The 19,855-nt window shown below is 52.5% G+C and overlaps 1 protein-coding gene across 1 annotated transcript; it reads right to left on the reverse strand.

Annotated features, from left to right (window-relative positions):
* Positions 1 to 750: 750 nt before the first annotated feature.
* On the reverse strand, positions 751 to 18,741 carry LOC140430354 (uncharacterized). Its single transcript, XM_072517811.1, has 2 exons — positions 18,268 to 18,741; positions 751 to 7,172 (listed from the first exon to the last, which is right to left on the reverse strand). The coding sequence occupies exons 1-2, from the start codon at positions 18,670 to 18,672 to the stop codon at positions 5,664 to 5,666; spliced, it is 1,914 nt and encodes a 637-aa protein (XP_072373912.1). The 5' UTR covers positions 18,673 to 18,741; the 3' UTR covers positions 751 to 5,663.
* Positions 18,742 to 19,855: the final 1,114 nt, after the last annotated feature.

Raw genomic sequence — 19,855 nt, forward strand, 5'->3', positions numbered from 1 at the left:
ATGAGAAGGGTCATTATACCGACTGCAATAGTTCAAGAAGACTCCCCGTTATTTTCTCACGGGCAACTAGGGGTGGGCAAATACTGACCGCCTTGCTGGTGACACATAGAGTACAAGAAGTTTTGTACATTCGTTCATTTCAGTCGCTTGTGAATTTCTTCAGTTTCATGATAGTGAATCTGGCTGGGTTTCGTGGTGTTCCCTTCCACCCTGCCATCTCAGTTAAGTGGTTGTCCCTGTGCCATTGTTGCTCCATGGGAGCAAATCGCAACTGTGCCAAATTCCTTCTTACCTTGACACCCACATGCACCTCGTTTCCATCAAGCACTCAGGTCAACGAGCAGGAACGGATTTCTCCCTTCCTGCACCACGCCTCGCTACAGTCAGAGTTCCAGCAGGGCACCGCTACGCAAAAAGGTTGAAGTGTTTGTTCCCATTTCCAACCCAGTGAGTATTTCCAGCATTGCCGACCTTCTAGTTCCATCATGAATTGTGATGTCTATACTGACTGGCTATTGAGACACACCTTCTCTATACAGTACCAGGCGGGAGTGAATTGGTTCCTTTGCATGCTGTGCGGGAGTTGATATTGGCAATGAATTGTGAACCTTTTAACTCATCATTTACTCTGTGGTATTTATGTTCCATAAGGTTGGCTCAATGGACTACTGCGCTCTAACCATGGGTGTCATAGCTCCCATTGCCTCACAGCAATCACATTTTGAGACAGAAAGTCAGTTAAAACAACAATCGCTTCTAATATTTATTGAATAAAATAAACCATTACTAATATACAGAGCATATCAGCAGAATTCAATCCCTTGAGGTGATTTACACACACAATTACACGAGTTTAATCTAACTCCCACCCAGACTGCCTCCATTTGGCATGGGTACAGACAACAGGGTAGAAATAAACTGCACAAAATCATAGAATCCCTACAGTGCAGAAGGAGGCCATTCAGCCCATCGAGTCTGCACCGGCCCTCCGAATGTGCACCCTGTCTTGGCCGACGCCCCCTTCCCACCCCAGTAACCGTTTTGGACACGAAGGGACAATTTATCACGGCCAATCCACCTAACCTCTACATCTTTGGACAGTGGGAGGAAACTGGAGCACTCGGAGGAAACCCACGCAGACACGGGGAGAATGTGCAGACTCCACACAGACAGTCACCCGAGGCCGGAATCGAACCCGGGTCCCTTGCGCTGTGAGGCAGCAGTGAATGGTTGAAGATTCATCCATTTAAACAAAAAACAATTGTGCCACATTATATCCATCTCAGTTCAGGGTCTGATTGGACAGAACATTAAACGGTGGGAGTTTTGTGTGTGTGTATGCATTTTGGAAACTGGTGCCGAGACATAACCTGGTGTAATAGGATGGCTCTTTCTGCCCCAAGTTTCAATCAGGGGAATTTCTCCCAGAATCCATCTGGTGTGCGGAGAATTGGGAAAGGGTTAGATGATCATTTCTGACCTATCCCTTGGTCACACGGTGAAGTCGAGGCAGTGAGTTAGGCTGGGTGGGGGCGGGAGGGCAGTCGCTCTCCTGCGCAGTGGCCCCTCCCCCCATCATCACAGGTGGATCTTTTCGACTGGGCGGCTGAGAGCTTGGCACAAGAAGCAAACGAGCTGCATTTACACAGCGCCTTATACAATGTCAGGGCCTCCCAAAGTTCCTCGCAGCCATTGAGACACTTTGAGAGGTGCAATCACTGCTATAACGTAGGAAACAGCCAATTTGCACACAGCAGGCGCCAAATAACGGCAATATGAAAATGACTAGATAATAATCTGTTCCTTGGAGATCTCTGCACAGGGATAAATATTGGCCAACACACATAGAACATTACAGCGCAGAACAGGCCCTTCGGCCCTCGATGTTGTTCCGACCACCGAGGACAACAGCCCTGCTCTTCTTCGATATAGTGGCTGTGCATTGAGGCCTCGTGTCTTGTCCAAAGGTTTAGGGAAGGAATTCCGAGTGGGATAGGGTGAGGGGTGTGATGCCAATGTGGAAACTAAGGGAGGCCGTTGAAGAAACAATACAATCAACTGGAGTAAGACAAGGTGAAAGAGGGCAAACTGCGGTCAGAAGTGCACTCGGAGGGGACAAGGCCTGTGGGGGAGGGATTTGGGAATCTCAACTCCAGAATCTTCTGTTCCTCCTCAGCATTCCGTGTCTCAAATTATATCCTATGCCCAGAACAACGTCACTTCTTTTTACATATTATTGACAGTGCAGACGATGAGGAACCTCAATTGCATAGGCACGGCAGGATCTGGGATTATTCACTTTGGAGCAAAGAAGGCCAAGAGTAGACTTGATAGAAATTTCAAAGTCATGAACAGTAAATAAGGTGGAACAGTTTCCATTGGCGGGAGGTTCAGTCAGCAGGTCAGACAGATTGAAGGTCAGAGAACCAGGTGGGACATGAGGAAATTAAGAGAGGGAGTTGGGATGATCTAGGATGTGCGTCTCAAAAGGGTGATGGAAGCAGATTCAGTAGTAACTTTCCAAACGGAGTTGGATAAATATTTCAAGAGATTTCACAGAGTTACGGGAAAATGGAAAGAGAGCAAGGCAGTGGGACTAGCTGATCGCTCTACCAAAGATCCACCGCAGACACTGTGCTGAATGGCATCTTTCAATGGTCAGACTGACAGACTGAGTGACATCACTGATTGGACGCCGACAGGTCAAGTCAATTGCACTTTAAATTTAAAGTACCCAATTCTATTTTTCCCAATTAAGCGGCACTTTAGCGTGGCCAATCCACCTACCACGCACATCGGACAGTGACCCTGGGCCGGGATCGAACCCGGGTCCTCAGCGCCGTGAGGCAGCATGGCTAACCACCTCTCCACCGTGCTGCCCAGTGTCATTGCTTAATGAAACGTGTGTGTGTGGGCGGGGGGGGGGGGGGGGGGGGGGCTGCTGCTGCTGCTGGGCAGAAAACAGCCTAATTCGCTGCAACACTACTAATATTTCTAGAGGGGGCAGAGGGGCGTCTTTGAGATGCTCTGCCACCAGCACTTCGTCTCATTTCATGGAAGCATGTATCATGGAAATGGTGCTACAGGAATATGCGGTCAAATCTGAAACCACATTGCAATTTACTGAGGGATTCTGGCACAAGCTCGCTAGCTGTCAACGCACCCCTCCCTCCTCAATTAATTGTTCCCTCCAACCCCTCAAACCCTAACTACCCTTAGGCTGGGCAAAACGTTTGCTGATGACACAAGGATAGATAGGACAGTACAATGTGAAGAGAATTCAAGGAGGCTACAAAGGGACACGGACATGTTAAGTGAGCGGACAGAGTACAATGTGGGAAATTGTCCATTTTGACAGGAAAAATACAAACGAAGCACATCATCGAAATGGTGAGAGGTTGCAGAGCTTTAAGAAGCAGAGGGATCTGGGTGTCCTAGTGCATGATTCACAAGAGGCCGGTCTACAGGTGCAGCAAGTGATTAGGAACGCTAATAGAATGTTATCATTTGTGAGGGGAATGGAATAAAAAAGTAGGGAAGTTATGCTTCAGTTGTACAGGCCACATCTGGAGTATTGTGTGCAGTAGTCTCCTTATTTAAGGAAGGATGTAAATCCATTGGAAGCAGTTTGGAGATTTACCAGACTAATACCAGGAATGGGCGGGTGTCTTACGAGGACCAGCTGAACAGGTTAGGCTTGCATCCACTGGAGCTTAGAAGAGTAAGAGGCAACTTAATTGAAACATACAAGATCCTGAGAGTGGATGTGGAAAGGATGCTTCCACTTGTGAGAGTATCGAGAACTGGGGGTCACTGTTAAACATAAAGGGTCGCCATTTAGGTCAGGGGCGATGAGAATCGAGTCTCTGAAACTCTCTCAGAAGGCGCTTGAAACAGAGTCTTTCAATATTTTTAAGGCAGAAGTAGGTAGATTCGAAGCAAGAGGTTGAATGGCTATCCGGTGAAGGCAGGAATGTGAAGGTGAGGTTACAATCAGATCAACCATGTTATCACTGAATGATGGAGTAGACTCCCTCCGCTCCTAATTTGTATGTAATGTTCTTTTTTTAACTCTTTCTTGGGGTGTGGGCATCATTGACACGGTCAACAATTTAATGCCCATCCGTAATTTTCCTCGAAAAGGTGGTGGTGAGCTGCCTTCTTGAACCGCTGCAGCCTATCTAAGTTCTGCGGTGCATCTTACAGATGGCACACTGTTGCCACTGTGCGTCGGGGGTGGAGGGTGTGGATGTTGAAGATGGTGACTGGGGTGCCGTGCCTCTTTGGCCTGGATGGCGTCTTGCTTCTTGGGGCGTGGTTCGAGCTGCACTCGTCCAGGCAAGTGGAGAGTAGCCCACCGCAGTCCTGACTTGAAACGTGCCGATGGTGGACAGGCGGAGAGTTATTCACCGCAGAATTCCCAACCTCTGAACTGCTCTCATAGCCACAGTATTCATACAATCTTTGGTCTCTGGTAACTAATGGAGGGGGGGCATCATTGATGAAGTAGCTAAAGATGGTCAGGCCGGAGAAACGGCTAGTCCTGTCGCAATGTCCTGAGACTAAGATGATTGACCTTCAATAACCGCAACCATTTTCCTTTGTGATAGATATGAGTCCAGCTACATTTACAAAACAGGAGCGCTAATCTAATTGCGGAAAATAAGTTTGTTACTATGAGTGATCCATTACCCATCTCCATTGGTCAAGCAGTTTGGTTACTGGCTTGTCGACTAAAGGAGGTACGCTTAAATCCCCATTCAGGAAAAAAAAAGTTTTGATTCCATTTTTCAATAAATGTCTAGAAATTAAAAGCTGTTTCCTGCAAAGGTGAGCACAAGGTGTTTGTTTGTTGTACAATCCTAACAGGTTTGGTTGTGTCCTTTTGGGAAGGAAAACTGTTGTTTATATCCAGTTGGGCCTGATGGGGATTCCAGTCCCACATCAACACAGTTGAATCTTATTGCATCGCTCAGCCACTTCAGGGGGCAGTGGAGTTAAATTCCGTTGCTACTATCGAAGCAGGCAGATCCAAGCATGGGGTATAAACGTTGACCTTACCAGAAACGCCCACATCCCAGGAACCACATTAAAAACAAAATATGTATCTTCATCTCAAAGGCACCATTGAACTCGCCCCCCTCTCTTTAACACGGCTGCTGATTTTGCTCTGGGTTTCTCAATCAAAGCAAAGTTGTCTCCTTAGCACATATTGAGTAGTTATCAGTGGAGCAAAGAACCTCTTTGGCAGCAATGGAAATAAAAGGGTCCACTCACTGAAGTGTTCAACAGTAATTGGCTTTCATATTTGGATCGGTTTGTGGTCATTATTATCTCCCCATCTCTCCTGAAGATGCTGGGGGGGTTGCAGATCCTCTCAGAACATCAATCAAGTGACCGTTCCTCTTGTGAAAGATCAAAGAGAAGACAATTTGCCTCAGGGTGGCTCCAATTGCTAACCACAATCAGGCACTTTCCAAAGACCCTTCATTTTGTTAGGGAACAGGAGGAGGAATCCTGGCCAGCTTTCCCCTCCCCAATGGTAGCATCTTGGCGATTAAGCAGATTATGATTAGCTTACTCAGCACACCTTGAGACTTGACCAGTCAGCTTGGCTCAGTGTTGGCTCAAGCACAAAGGGCGCCGCCATTGAAGAGCAAGATTTAAATGTCTTCCTCTTCCTTGCAATGATTGCATCTGACAGACTTGTCATCATCAAGGCCAAGGCCAACATTTTCAGGTAGCTTGGTCACAAAGAGATACGTGCCGGTGCCTCCTCCTTCCTCGAGTTCCTGGGTTTGAAGGCAATCCCTAGATGTGACCTGGCACTGGCCTGCGGAGAGCTTGGAGCTGCAGTTAGGACAGATCGGAGACATGCAGATATCACAAGACTTGGCTGAGGGTGACCGGCCCTCCAGGCTGCTGGGTGGGATGTAGAAAGACTGGGGGGGCTCTCGGACAATCTGGTCCTCGATATCCTGTGGGGTGTTGCCCATGAGCTCGGCATCGTCCAACAGCGGGTTCACCCCGAGAAGCTCTGTTGGGGTGCACACGCAGCACCCAGGAATGTTGGGAGTTTGACGAGCTGTAACCTGACGGAGTATCTGGGTCTGTCCTTGAGGTTTCACTGCTGTTGGTTCAGGATGTGTGAACTCCACACACTGAGTCACTTGGGTACGGAAATGGTTTGCCTGATGGAAGGTAGCTGGCCTAGCAGTCTCGGCTATTGGATAAGGCAGTTTCTCCTTATCCATCTTCTTCAATTCAATTTCCACATGATGTCTTTTCTGGCTGTTGGCATTCCCATTCAGGAAGCTTCCATACTTAACAGACGAAGTGCTCTCTAATTTCTGAGAGCTTTTGCTAGACTTCCTGTCCTCTGGATATATTGGGCTGGCAGCATCTAACACACTGTGTTTCAGTGAGCATTTTGGGTCTACAGTATCGAAAGATGCCCTGTCTTTATTCTTCACATTCTTATTTTCTGATGAATTCATGACGAGAGCTGAACTGGGGAAGGGGCTTAAGGAGACAGGTCCAGTTTGACTCGGGGATAGTTTGACCAGAGATTCAGTTCGAGCCTTTTGCATCAACGATTCGTCCAGCTGGAATGGATAATCACACGGCTCCAGTTTCTTGGCCCGGAAGGTGATATCAGTGTATTCTTGATACAGGTCAAGGCTTTCTGATGGTGTCGTTACGGAGGTGGACAATGGATCATCTGGGGTTCTGCCATGGCTGTCATCAGTGAGTGGCAATGGCATACTGGAAAACTCAGATTTGGCAGGATGTCCCTCAGAACACAGGCCCAATTTCAATGCCCCCTCGACTCCCAGAGCCATTTCTTCACCTAGTCCTCTGGATCCTGTTTCTCTGCCCTTCAAATATTTGATGCAGTCGGCCTGGTTAAAAGACATATTAGACCTTAGCTGCAGAATATCCTGACAGTCACTATGCATTACTTGGTCCAAGGTTTCCTGCATCAGTTCACATTCTGCCCTGGCCAAGAAAAACTCAAACCCAAGTTGGCCAATTTCCTCTTTGTTGACCCTCTTTGACATCACATAGTCGCTGGTTCCATTCCGAGTGTATCCCATCTTTTCCAAGATGTCTTGCAGCACATCAGGATGAAACACGGGCTGGATGAAGTAGACAAAGGCTCCTGTGAAAGTCTGAAATAAATACGATTGCGTTAGTTTTTTTTGCCAAGAAAACAAATCACAGAATCATCTCCAGCATCTTCTCTTTCTCCTCCTGACAGCCTCCTCTTCCCCTCAGTTGTAACCCAAGAATATAGGAGATAAATGCAGGAGCCGATTCAGTCTCTTCAGCCTGCTCATGGCTGACCTTTTAACCAAAGTTCCACTTTCACACGCCAATCCCTTGATGTCACTCGAGTCCCTTAAAGTCCAGAAATCAGTCGAAGCCTTGAATTTACTCAGCGGCTAAACACCCACAGCTCTCTCGGGTTAGAGAATTCCAAAGATTCACAGTCCCCAGTGCAGATGCCAGTGTCCAGTGGCGTACCACAGGGATCTGTGCTGAGTCCCCCACTGTTTGTCATTTATATAAACAACACAGATGTCTATGGGGAGTAGGATCAGTAAGTTTGCGGATGACACAAAGATTGGGCAGGTGGTTAACAGTGAGGATGAGTGTCTTGGGTTACAGGAAGATATAGACGGGATGGTCAAATAGGCAGAAAAGTAGCAAATGAAATTTAACCCTGGAAAGTGTGAGGTGATACACTTTGGAAGGAGCAATTTGACAAGGAAGTATTCAATGAATGGTCTGACACTGGGAACAAAGGGATCTTGGGAGTGTTTGTCCATAGATCTCTGAAGGCAGAAGGGCAGGTTAATAGGGTGGCGATAAAGGCATACGGGACACTTGCTTTTATCAATCGAGGCATAGATTACAAAAGCAGGGAGGTCATGTTGGAGTTGTATAGAACTTTGGTGAGGCCACAGCTGGAGCACTGTGTGCAGTTCTGGTCGCCACATGATAGGAAGGATGTGATTGCCCTGGAGGGGGTGCAGAGGTGATTCACCAGGATGTTGCCTGGGATGGAGCATTCAGGTTATGAAGAAAGGCTTGGGTTGTTTTAGCTGGAGCAGAGAAGACTGAGGGGCGGCCAGATCGAGCTGTAGCACAGTGGTTAGCACTGTTGCTTTACAGCTCCATTGTCCCGGGTTTGATTCTCGGCTTGGGTCACTGTCTGTGTGGAGAGTCTGCACGTTCTCCCCGTGTCTGCGTGGGGTTCCTCTGGGTGCTCCGGTTTTCTGTAAAAAAATTTTTTTTAGAGTACCCAATTCATTTTTCCAATTAAGGGGCAATTTTGGCGTGGCCAGTCCACCTACCCTGCACATCTTTGGGTTGTTGGGCGAAACCCACGCAAACACGGGGAGAATGTGCAAACCCCACACGGACAGTGACCCAGAGCCGGGATCGAACCCTGGACTTCGGCGCCGTGAGGCTGCAGTGCTAACCACTGCGCTACCGGGTGCTCTGGTTTCCTCCCACAGTCCAAAGATGTGCAGGTGAGGTGGATTGTCCATGCTAAATTGCTCTTAGTGTCCAAAAAGGTTAGGTGGGTTACGGGTATAGGGTGGAGGTGTGGGTTTAAGTAGGGAGCTCTTTCCAAGGGCCGGTGCAGACTCGAAGAGCTGAATGGCCTCTTTCTGCTCTGTAAATTCTATGATTTTATGTTCATGAGGGGGCATGGACAGGGTGGATAGGGAGCAGCTGTTCCCCTTAGTTGAAGGGTCAGTCACGAGGGGGACACAGGTTCAAGGTGAAGGACGGGAGGTTTAGGGGGGGGTTTGAGGAAAAGGTTTTTACCCACAGGGTGGTGACGGTCTGGAACGCACTGCCTGGGAGGGTGGTAGAGGCGGGTCTGGAACGCACTGCCTGAGAGGGTGGGAGAGGCGGGTTGCCTCACATCCTTTAAAAAAGTACCTGGATGTGAACTTGGCACATCTTAACATTCAAGGCTATGGGCCAAGAGCTGGCGAGTGGAATTAGCTCGGCAGGTCGGGTGTCTTTCATGCGTCGGTGCCGACTCGATGGGCCGAAGGGCCTCTTCTGCACTGTGTGATTCTGTGAAGAGATTTCCCCTCATCTCGGTCTGCAATGGCTGCTCCTCAGGGAAGCCAATCTCACAGCTTACCCTCTGTCAAGACCCCGAGATTCTTAAAAGTTTTAGTGAGATCACATTGCATTCTTCTTTATTCTTGCAATCCAACCCCCTTTCAATAAATTCGCTTCTCTAATTGTTTACTGTACTTGCATGTTAACTTCTATTGTTTTTTGTACAAGGACACCCAAATCCCTCTGATCAAGTTACCCAATATTTAAAAAAATACAATTTTTCTATATTCTTCCTACTAAACCTTACATTTCCCCACATTATATCACAACTGCTACCTTATTGTCCATTCACGTAACCAATCCATATCCATTTGTAGGTACTTTGCATCCATCTAGGGGCTTTTCACAGTAACTTCACTGAAGCCTACTTGTGACAATAAGCTATTATTACTATTATTATCTCACAGCTAACTTACGCATCTAGCTTTGTACCATTAGCAAACCTGGAAACATTAGCTCGGTCCCTTTATCGAAGTCGATAACATAGATTGTAAATAACGGGAGGCCCCAGCATTGATCCTTGTCGCACATCACCAGCCAGCTCAAAGAAATGACCTGTTCAATCCTGCTCGGTTTTCTGAGGGTTAACCAATCGTCTGTCTATGCTAACATATTATCCACAGCCGTTTATCTCGTGCAACAAACATTTTATGTGGCACCTTATCAAATGCCTTTGGAACAACCTAACGTACAACATTGATTAGTTCCCCTTTCTTTAACCTGCTAGTTACATCCTCCAAAACTCCGACATATTTGTCAAACATGATTTTCCTTTCATCAAGCTGTGTTGACTCTGCCTAATCATCTTGCGTTTTCCAAGTGCCCATGTACCACTTACTGAAATTAAATGAAAATTGCTTATGTCACAAGTAGGCTTCAAATGAAGTTACTGTGAAAAGCCCGTAGTCACCACAGTCCGGCGCCTGTTCGGGGAGGCTGTGACGGGAATTGAACCTTGCTGCTGGCCTGCCTTGGTCTGCTTTCAAAGCCAGCAATTTAGCCCTGTGCTAAACAGCCCCTGAACAACAAATTGCAACTTCTGAGGGAGTGGTGTATAATAGTTCCTCTTTACTTGCTTAATAAACGTTTTAATCTTTTGTGAAAACTTAATTGGCAGTCCTGTGACTCTATTCATCCATGTCCCTAAACAGAAACTAAAAATTACAATCTACCGAGCTGGAATCGCAACAGTCTAAAATAGTCTCTTCCCTGGTTGGTTCCACAATATATTACCTCCTCAACCATCCAGGGCCTCCCGTGAAGACTCCAACCCATATATTAACTTGAGTCAAGTTCTGTTCACCTATCCCTCCACGTGCTTGCTGACCTACATTGGGACCTGGTCCAGGAATGCGTCAATTTCTAAATTCTCATCCTTGTTTCCATATCTCTTCATTGTCCCGCCTCCTCCCTATCTCTGTAACATCTCCCAGTCCTACAGCCACTGTGCTGCCGTGCCGCACATGGCGCTATTTTGAAAGAGAGCGGGTGAGTCCTCTCTGATGCTGTTGAATCAATCAACAGCGATAGAAAGATTAACAATCATCACAATGGCTTGAAGTTTGCAGTCAGTTGCAAACAAACAATGCACTCTGCACACTTGGTAAGTTGATGTCGTTACTGGGTGGAGAAAAATTATCAGGCATTTTGCGGAAAGCAGGTCAGTGGAGTTCTGGATTGGGCTGTGAACAGAAGTCAAGCAGTTTGCTCTATGCAGTTCAGTTGAAGATATGTCTCATATTAGCAGTCTTTCAAAGTAGTTTCAGACTTGCCCGATTAGAAGGCGAGCAGAAGCGACCTCTGGAGAAATACAGCCAAAGTTTCTGCTTGGTTCTGACAGGATTCAGATCTTGTCTTTAAAGCAGTGGCACAAGATCTCTTTCTCAAAGAACATCTCTGTACAGCAGATATTTCCATGTGCTGCTTGTAATTAAAGTGGATTGAGAGCTGAGATGGTATTTCTTGTTTGAGTGGGAATAAAGATAGCAGTTAAGGGTGCTGTATTCACTGTATTCAGTAGTATTGTTTAAGGGGTAATTATAAGCTATTTTCTGGTGTGATGTTAAAGATTTTAATACTGTGTTAGTAATAAAGTTTGTTTACCATATCCCTACTTATTTGTGTAATCTCTCCTGGAGCAATGTAGCCTTTCGTCAGTCTTACAAAATTAAAATATTGGGATTCCTACCCACTGTTGGGGTCTAGTCTGGGATTGTGATAATGTAAAGAATACAAAACAAGAGAGGGAAAGAAAGATATGATTAAGAGACAGATAGATGAAAACAGATTTTTTTGAAAATTCTAATCAATAATGAATGCATGGGGTTGAGAGTCCACACTTGTAAAAAGATGACTTTCAGTGCTGGAGAGGTGATTGGGCAGTAATTAACATTACCATGCTATTAAAAATGACCTTTCTCTGGAAGGGATAACCTGAATCTTTTCTCGCAGGTTTACTGATCATCCAATAGGGCAGTACCTCAAATTCACCGCTGTTCATGAATCTAAATTTGCTGAGATACTGATGTTGCAAGATGTGAGGAGGACCATAGCTTGGATTTGAACTGCACAGTTGATGTCCGAATAATGGTGAGCTGATAGCCTCACTAATCTTACCACAAAATCCAGATAATTCCTGTTTGTGTCTTTTTATTTGTTCATGGGATGAGAGTGTCACTGGCAAGGTTCATCTTAACTGCCCTCAAGGTGGTGATGAGCCACAGCAATGCAAAATCCTGGAACAGCACCATTGATGTACTCACACTACATGGACTGCAGCGGAACAAGAAGACAGCTCACCCCCACCTTCTCAAGGGCAATTAGGGATGGGCAATAAATGCTGGCCCTGTCACAGCCCGGAAAAGTGAATAAAAAGAAACATGCACATTTGTTCCTATTTTCACCAGCCATCCCGATGTCGAGAGAAAGAGATAGAGAAAGAGAGAGAGAAAGAGAGAGAGAGAGAGAGGAAGAGAGAGAAAGGGAGAGAGAGAGAGAGAGAAAGAGAGAGAGAGAAAGAAAGAGAGGAAGAGAAAGAGAGAGAGAAAGGGAGAGAGAGAGAGACTGATGTTCAGTGACCCCCCTGGAAAGTGCGTGTGTGGAAAACCAAAACAGACAACATTAAAGAGATAAACAATGCGATTAAGAAAAATAAGCAAAACACTGCAGATGATGACGGAAATCAACCTGAAATAAAAGCTGGAAAATGCTGGCAGTCACCCGGCAGGTCAGGCAGCTGTGTGGAGAGAGAAACATAGTTGATGTTTCAGGGTGATGACCTTCCATCAGAGCTGGGTCACAGTAAAAGGTCATTCAGCTGAAACGTTAACCCCTATGATTCCCTCTCCATTGATATTTAATGTGCCTCTTCTGACTTCACTGTCAGTGAGGTGGGAGGGTCCAGTCTCAGCTGATGCAGCCTTCAAGTACAGGGAGTTAGCCACCTGAATTTAAAGAGTCAGCAGCGCAGCCTGGCAACCCAGCCCAGCGCCCCGTCCACAGCACAGCCCAGTGCCCGTCCACAGCACAGCCTGGCAGCCCAGCCCAGCGCCCCGTCCACAGCGCAGCCTGGCAGCCCAGCCCAGCGCCCCGTCCACAGCACAGCCTGGCAGCCCAGCGCCCCGTCCACAGCCCAGCCCAGTGCCCCGTCCACAGCACAGCCTGGCAGCCCAGTGCCCCGTCCACAGCACAGCCCAGTGCCCCGTCCACAGCCCAGCCCAGCGCCCCGTCCACAGCACAGCCTGGCAGCCCAGCGCCCCGTCCACAGCGCAGCCTGGCAGCCCAGTGCCCCGTCCACAGCACAGCCTGGCAGCCCAGCGCCCCGTCCACAGCACAGCCTGGCAGCCCAGTGCCCCGTCCACAGCACAGCCTGGCAGCCCAGTGCCCCGTCCACAGCACAGCCTGGCAGCCCAGTGCCCCGTCCACAGCCCAGCCCAGCGCCCAGTCCACAGCACAGCCTGGCAGCCCAGTGCCCCGTCCACAGCGCAGCCTGGCAGCCCAGCGCCCGTCCACAGCACAGCCTGGCAGCCCAGCCCAGCGCCCGTCCACAGCGCAGCCTGGCAGCCCAGCCCAGCGCCCCGTCCACAGCACAGCCTGGCAGCCCAGTGCCCCGTCCACAGCTCAGCCCAGTGCCCCGTCCACAGCACAGCCTGGCAGCCCAGCCCAGTGCCCCGTCCACAGCACAGCACAGCCTGGCAGCCCAGTGCCCCGTCCACAGCACAGCCTGGCAGCCCAGTGCCCCGTCCACAGCACAGCACAGCCTGGCAGCCCAGTGCCCCGTCCACAGCACAGCCTGGCAGCCCAGTGCCCCGTCCACAGCGCAGCCTGGCAGCCCGTCCACAGCGCAGCCTGGCAGCCCAGCCCAGTGCCCCGTCCACAGCACAGCACAGCCTGGCAGCCCAGTGCCCCGTCCACAGCACAGCCTGGCAGCCCAGTGCCCCGTCCACAGCACAGCCTGGCAGCCCAGCCCAGTGCCCCGTCCACAGCACAGCCTGGCAGCCCAGTGCCCCGTCCACAGCACAGCCTGGCAGCCCAGCCCAGCGCCCCGTCCACAGCACAGCCTGGCAGCCCAGTGCCCCATCCACAGCGCAGCCTGGCAGCCCAGCCCAGCGCCCCGTCCACAGCCCAGCCCAGTGCCCCGTCCACAGCGCAGCCTGGCAGTCCAGTGCCCCGTCCACAGCACAGCCTGGCAGCCCAGTGCCCCGTCCACAGCACAGCCTGGCAGCCCAGCCCAGTGCCCCGTCCACAGCACAGCCTGGCAGCCCAGTGCCCCGTCCACAGCACAGCCTGGCAGCCCAGTGCCCCGTCCACAGCACAGCCTGGCAGCCCAGTGCCCCGTCCACAGCACAGCCTGGCAGCCCAGTGCCCCGTCCACAGCGCAGCCTGGCAGCCCAGCCCAGCGCCCCGTCCACAGCACAGCCTGGCAGCCCAGTGCCCCGTCCACAGCACAGCCTGGCAGCCCAGTGCCCCATCCACAGCGCAGCCTGGCAGCCCAGCCCAGTGCCCCGTCCACAGCACAGCCTGGCAGCCCAGTGCCCCGTCCACAGCACAGCCTGGCAGCCCAGCGCCCAGTCCACAGCACAGCACAGCCTGGCAGCCCAGCCCAGTGCCCGTCCACAGCGCAGCCTGGCAGTCCAGTGCCCCGTCCACAGCACAGCCTGGCAGTCCAGTGCCCCGTCCACAGCACAGCCTGGCAGCCCAGCGCCCAGTCCACAGCACAGCCTGGCAGCCCAGCACCGAGTCAATTATCGCTGGTACAGGGAGCTGTTGCGATGAATAACAGAGACACTCACAAATGGAAACTAGATGATGGCTTGGGAGGAAAAGAAATGGAAAGATCAGCTGAAGGTGGAGTAGATGGAATGGGAGAAGAGTTGTGTGGAGTATTTACAACAAGAGGCTAGTGGGGCCAAATGACCTGCTTCTCTGTTGTCTATTCCAGGTAATCACTGCAGATTTTAGAAGGATTTTGATCAAACGCAGTGGTTTACTCGGCAGTTAAGGGTGAACACATTGGTGTGGGACTGGAGTCACATCTAGGACAAGAGTGTTCTGCCCTGAGGACATTTGAAAGTTTTTTTTAAAAAATGGCTTCATCAATGACCTTCCCTTCATCGTAAGGTCAGTGTAGGAGATGTTTGCTGATGACTGCACAATGTTCAGCACCATTCGTGACTCCTCCGATACTGAACCAGTCCGTGTCCAAATGCAGCAAGGCCCGGACAATGTCCAGGCTTGGGCTGATAATGCAAAATTCGTGCCACACAATTCTTGTCTGGTAATGACCATCTCCCACAAGAGAGAATACAGCCATCGTCCCATGACATTCAATTCCATTACCATCACTGATCCCCCCATTATCAACATTCTGGGGTGCCAGAAACTGAACTGGGCTAACGATCGCTACAAGAGCAGGTCAGGGACTGGGAATTGTTCAGCACCTCCCATCTCCCCAAGGACTGTCCACAAGGCACAAGTCAGAAGCATGATGAGATACTCTCTACTTGCCTGGATGAATGCAGCTCCAACAACATTTTAGAAATGTTGAAACCATCCAGAAAAAAGCACCCCATCTAGCACCTTAAACATTCACTTCCTGCACCACTGACACAAAGGGAGTAGTGTGCACCATCCACAACTCACCAAGGTTCCTTCAACAACAACTTCCAAACCCCCAACCTCCATCATCCAGAAGGACCAGGGCAGAAGATGCAGAACCCCAGCACCTGTAGGTTCCTCCCCCTGCCCCCCCCCCCCCCCCAGTCACTCATCACCCTGACTTGGAAACACATCGCCGTTCCTTCACTGTCGTTGGATCAAAATCCTGGAACTCCCTCCTTAACAGCATAGTGAGTGTACCTACACCACATGGACCGCAGCATTTAAGAAAGTGCCTCACCATCTCTAGGGCAACTAGGGATGGCCAATAAATGCTGGCCTAAGCAGCGACGCCCACAACCATGAATGAATAAGTAAACAAAAACTTCATGGCAACTTTACTGACATAGTTTCCAAATATATATTTTTTGCACATGTGGATTGCCATAGAAGCCCAGGTGGTTCACATTAGAGCTGGAATCCTGCAGTTCTAATTCAGCCTGTGCTTCCGTCCAACACAACAATAATACGACTGTCTCTTAACTGACCTCTATTTTTTGCTTTCTCATGTTACGAAACAGCCTGGAACGTTATCGGTGCATTAAAAGTGCTGTACAATGGGCAGTAAAAAAATGATGCTCACATCTGGAGACTGAAATGAGGTAAATAACGCCCGACTCTGATGCTACTCCAGGTTGAAATTCCAGGCAACCCTCAAGACAGGATCACCGAGTACTATCCAGACATTAATGTGCAGAATCTCCAGCCAGAGGCTGTAAAGGAAGAAGCATTGGGGTTGGGACTGGAGACTGCTCAGGGTGACTATGCCAAAACCTTCAGGGAAGGAAGAGGGTAGAAACTGGGGCAATTACACAGAATCTCCCCTGCGGACGGGGCACTATTTGTAAATGATAACATTTGGAAACTTTTAAGGATTAGGAGTTACAAAGCACAATGGAGGATATTGAGTTATATTTTGAATCTGTTGAAAAACTATTGTTTGTGGGGAAGCAAAGCAGGAGGTCATTCTCATATTTGAAATGACCAAATACCAAGTAGGTCCCTCCCTCTGCTAGTTAAAAAATGATTACCCTGGTCTCCAGTACCTGAAAGGAGAGGGGAAGGCATCAGATATTTATCAGGAACCTTTGGATGCGGAAGAAACTCCGGTGGAGGAGCTTAAGGCCAAGTGGGAGGATGCGCTAGGAGGAGAGAGAGAGGCGGGTCTGTGGGCAGATGCCCTAAGCAGGGTTAATACATATAGAACATTACAGCGCAGTACAGGCCCTTCGGCCCTCGATGTTGCGCCGACCTGTGAAATCACTCTAAAGCCCATCTACACTATTCCCTTATCGTCCTTATGTCTAACCAATGACCATATATAGAACATATAGAACACATCCTCATCATGTGCCAGGCTTAGCCTGATACAATTCAAGGTAGTCCACTGGGCACACATGACGGTGGCCCGGATGAGCAAGTTTTTTTGGGTAGAGGACAGGTGTGTGAGGTGCGCGGGAAGCCCAGCAAATCATGTCCACATGTTTTGGGCATGCCCGAAGCTGAGAGGGTTTTGGCAGGGTTTCGCTAAGGCAATGTCGACGGTACTCAAAACACGGGTGGTGCCGAGTCCGGAGGTGGCGATCTTTGGAGTGGCGGAAGAGCCAGGAGTGCAGGGGGTGAAAGAGGCTGACGTCTTGGCCTTTGCCTCCCTGGTAGCCCGGAGACGGATTTTACTAATGTGGAGGGACTTGAAGCCCCCGAGTGTGGAGACCTGGGTTAGTGACATGGCTGGGTTTCTCAGTCTTGAGAAAATAAAGTTCGCTTTAAGAGGGTCAATGTTAGGGTTCACCCGGAGGTGGCAGCCGTTCGTCGACTTTCTCGGGGAACGGAGGGACGGATTGTTGTTTTATGGTTGGGGCGTGTGAAGATTTATATGGGGGTGGAAATGTTTATTGTAGCACGTTTATGTCGCTCTTATTGTTATTATTATAAAAACTTGCAAATACCCAAACAAAAATATTTTTCAAAAAAGGATTACCCAGAATTAACATCATCTAGTTACCAGGGGAATCCCCAGCCTGCTCAGAGATCACTGCCAACCACCCACATATCCTACTGGCACCCAACGCCCCATCCCCAGAACACAACCCAACCCCAACGCCCCAAGCACCTCAACCCCCCAACAGCGCCCCCCCCACATCCTCCAGGCACCTCAACACACCACCCTCAGAACGCACCCCAACACCCCCACCCCACCATACTCCCCACCCCACCACAACCCCCACCCCACCACACCCCAATCCCTATCCACCACCCTCCATACCTACCCCCACCCCTATCCCCTGCAACCCCTACCCACCCCCCCACCCTACCCATGCCCCCCACCCACTATCTATCACCCTCTCCAACCCCCTCCCACCGCCCCCCCATCACCACCTACCCCCCCACCCCATCACACCCAACCCTCCCACCAACCCCCACCCCCATCACCACCGACCCCCCCACCCTTACCCCCCCATCATTGCCTACACCCACCCCTCCCACCACCGCCTAACCCCCCACCATCCCTACTCCCCCGCCAACCCCCCGACCCCACCATCACCGACCCCCCCACCTCCGATCCCCCCTACCCCCCCAACACTACCCCACCCCAGCCCCACCCCACCCCCACCAACCCCCCAACACTACCCCACCCCACCCCTACCCACCACATTCCATCCCCCCTAACACTACCCCCCTACCCCATCCCCCCAGCCACCCCATCCTACCCCACACCCCAACCCTACCCCACCCCACAACCCCCCTCCCCCCCCCCCCCCCCAAACCCCCCTCCCCCCCAACTCACCCCTCCCATCACCCCATCCCCATATCCCTCCTACCCCTCAACTCACCCCCATCCCCGCCACCCACCCCCAACTCACCCCCACCCCCCCCATACCCATATCCCCCCCCATCCCCCCATCCCCCCCCCCCCCCCATCCCCCCATCTTCCCCATATCCCATCCCCACAACACCCACCTTGATGGATTTGATCTCTTTCCGCCAGGGCCACAGGTACACGTTGAGGGAAATCAGCTCCAGAACCTCGAAGGCTTTGCTGAGGCTGCGGAGGAGCCGCTGTCCCGCCGCCCGGTCCCCGGCCTGAGCCCCAGGCTGTCCCGCGGCCCGGTCCCCGGCCTCTCCCCCCAGGTAGTCCCGGGCCAGGCGGTAGAAGTCGAGTGTGTGGAAGCGGCGGCCCGGGGCCGACTGGGAATCCAGCCAGTCCTTCCCCGGGCCGAGCTGCTGCCCGCAGCCGGGGGCCAGGCTCCCGGAGCCCGAGTGCTGCAGGTGGAAAGCCAGGAAGCTCCGGTAAACCTCCTCCTTCCGCCGGCTGCCCGAGGCCGCCCGAGGCGGGGGCGAGTCCCGGAGACACGGAGCGTCCATTCACCCGGTACCCGCGGGGGGCCGCTGTACCCGGGGCCGCTGTACCCGGGGCCGGGGCCGCTGTACCCGGGGCCGGGGCCGCTGTACCCGGGGCCGGGGCCGCTGTACCCGGGGCCGGGGCCGCTGTACCCGGGGCCGGGGCCGAGGCCGCTGCGCTGTACCCGGGGCCGAGGCCGCTGTACCCGGGGCCGCTGTACCCGGGGCCGAGGCCGAGGCCGCTGCGCTGTACCCGGGGCCGAGGCCGCTGTACCCGAGGCCGCTGTACCCGGGGCCGCTGTACCCGGGGCCGAGGCCGCTGCGCTGTACCCGAGGCCGAGGCCGCTGCGCTGTACCCGGGGCCGAGGCCGCTGCGCTGTACCCGGGGCCGAGGCCGCTGCGCTGTACCCGGGGCCGAGGCCGCTGCGCTGTACCCGGGGCCGAGGCCGCTGCGCTGTACCCGGGGCCGAGGCCGCTGCGCTGTACCCGGGGCCGAGGCCGCTGCGCTGTACCCGGGGCCGAGGCCGCTGCGCTGTACCCGGGGCCGAGGCCGCTGCGCTGTACCCGGGGCCGGGGCCGCTGCGCTGTACCCGGGGCCGAGGCCGCTGCGCTGTACCCGGGGCCGGGGCCGCTGCGCTGTACCCGGGGCCGAGGCCGCTGCGCTGTACCCGGGGCCGAGGCCGCTGCGCTGTACCCGGGGCCGAGGCCGCTGCGCTGTACCCGGGGCCGGGGCCGCTGCGCTGTACCCGGGGCCGGGGCCGCTGCGCTGTACCCGGGGCCGGGGCCGCTGCGCTGTACCCGGGGCCGGGGCCGCTGCGCTGTACCCGGGGCCGGGGCCGCTGCGCTGTACCCGGGGCCGGGGCCGCTGCGCTGTACCCGGGGCCGGGGCCGCTGTACCCGAGGCCGCTGCGCTGTACCCGGGGCCGCTGCGCTGTACCCGAGGCCGAGGCCGCTGCGCTGTACCCGAGGCCGAGGCCGCTGCGCTGTACCCGAGGCCGAGGCCGCTGCGCTGTACCCGGGGCCGCTGCGCTGTACCCGAGGCCGAGGCCGCTGCGCTGTACCCGGGGCCGCTGCGCTGTACCCGAGGCCGAGGCCGCTGTACCCGAGGCCGAGGCCGCTGCGCTGTGGCCGGGGCCGGGGCCGCTGTGTCTCGGGAGGGAGGCGGTTTCGGGCAAAGTGAAAGTGAAGCTGCTGCCGCTCCGCCTCT

Source organism: Scyliorhinus torazame, chromosome 10 (genome assembly GCF_047496885.1).
Source record: "Scyliorhinus torazame isolate Kashiwa2021f chromosome 10, sScyTor2.1, whole genome shotgun sequence".
Lineage (NCBI taxonomy): Eukaryota > Metazoa > Chordata > Chondrichthyes > Carcharhiniformes > Scyliorhinidae > Scyliorhinus > Scyliorhinus torazame.

Coding starts and splice junctions, on each gene's coding strand:
- LOC140430354 (XM_072517811.1), bottom strand. CDS start 18,672: ATGGACGCTCCGTGTCTCCGGGACTCGCCCCCGCCTCGGGCGGCCTCG. Junction 7,173..18,267: donor AAGAGATCAAATCCATCAAG/GTGGGTGTTGTG, acceptor TATTTATTTCAG/ACTTTCACAGGAGCCTTTGT.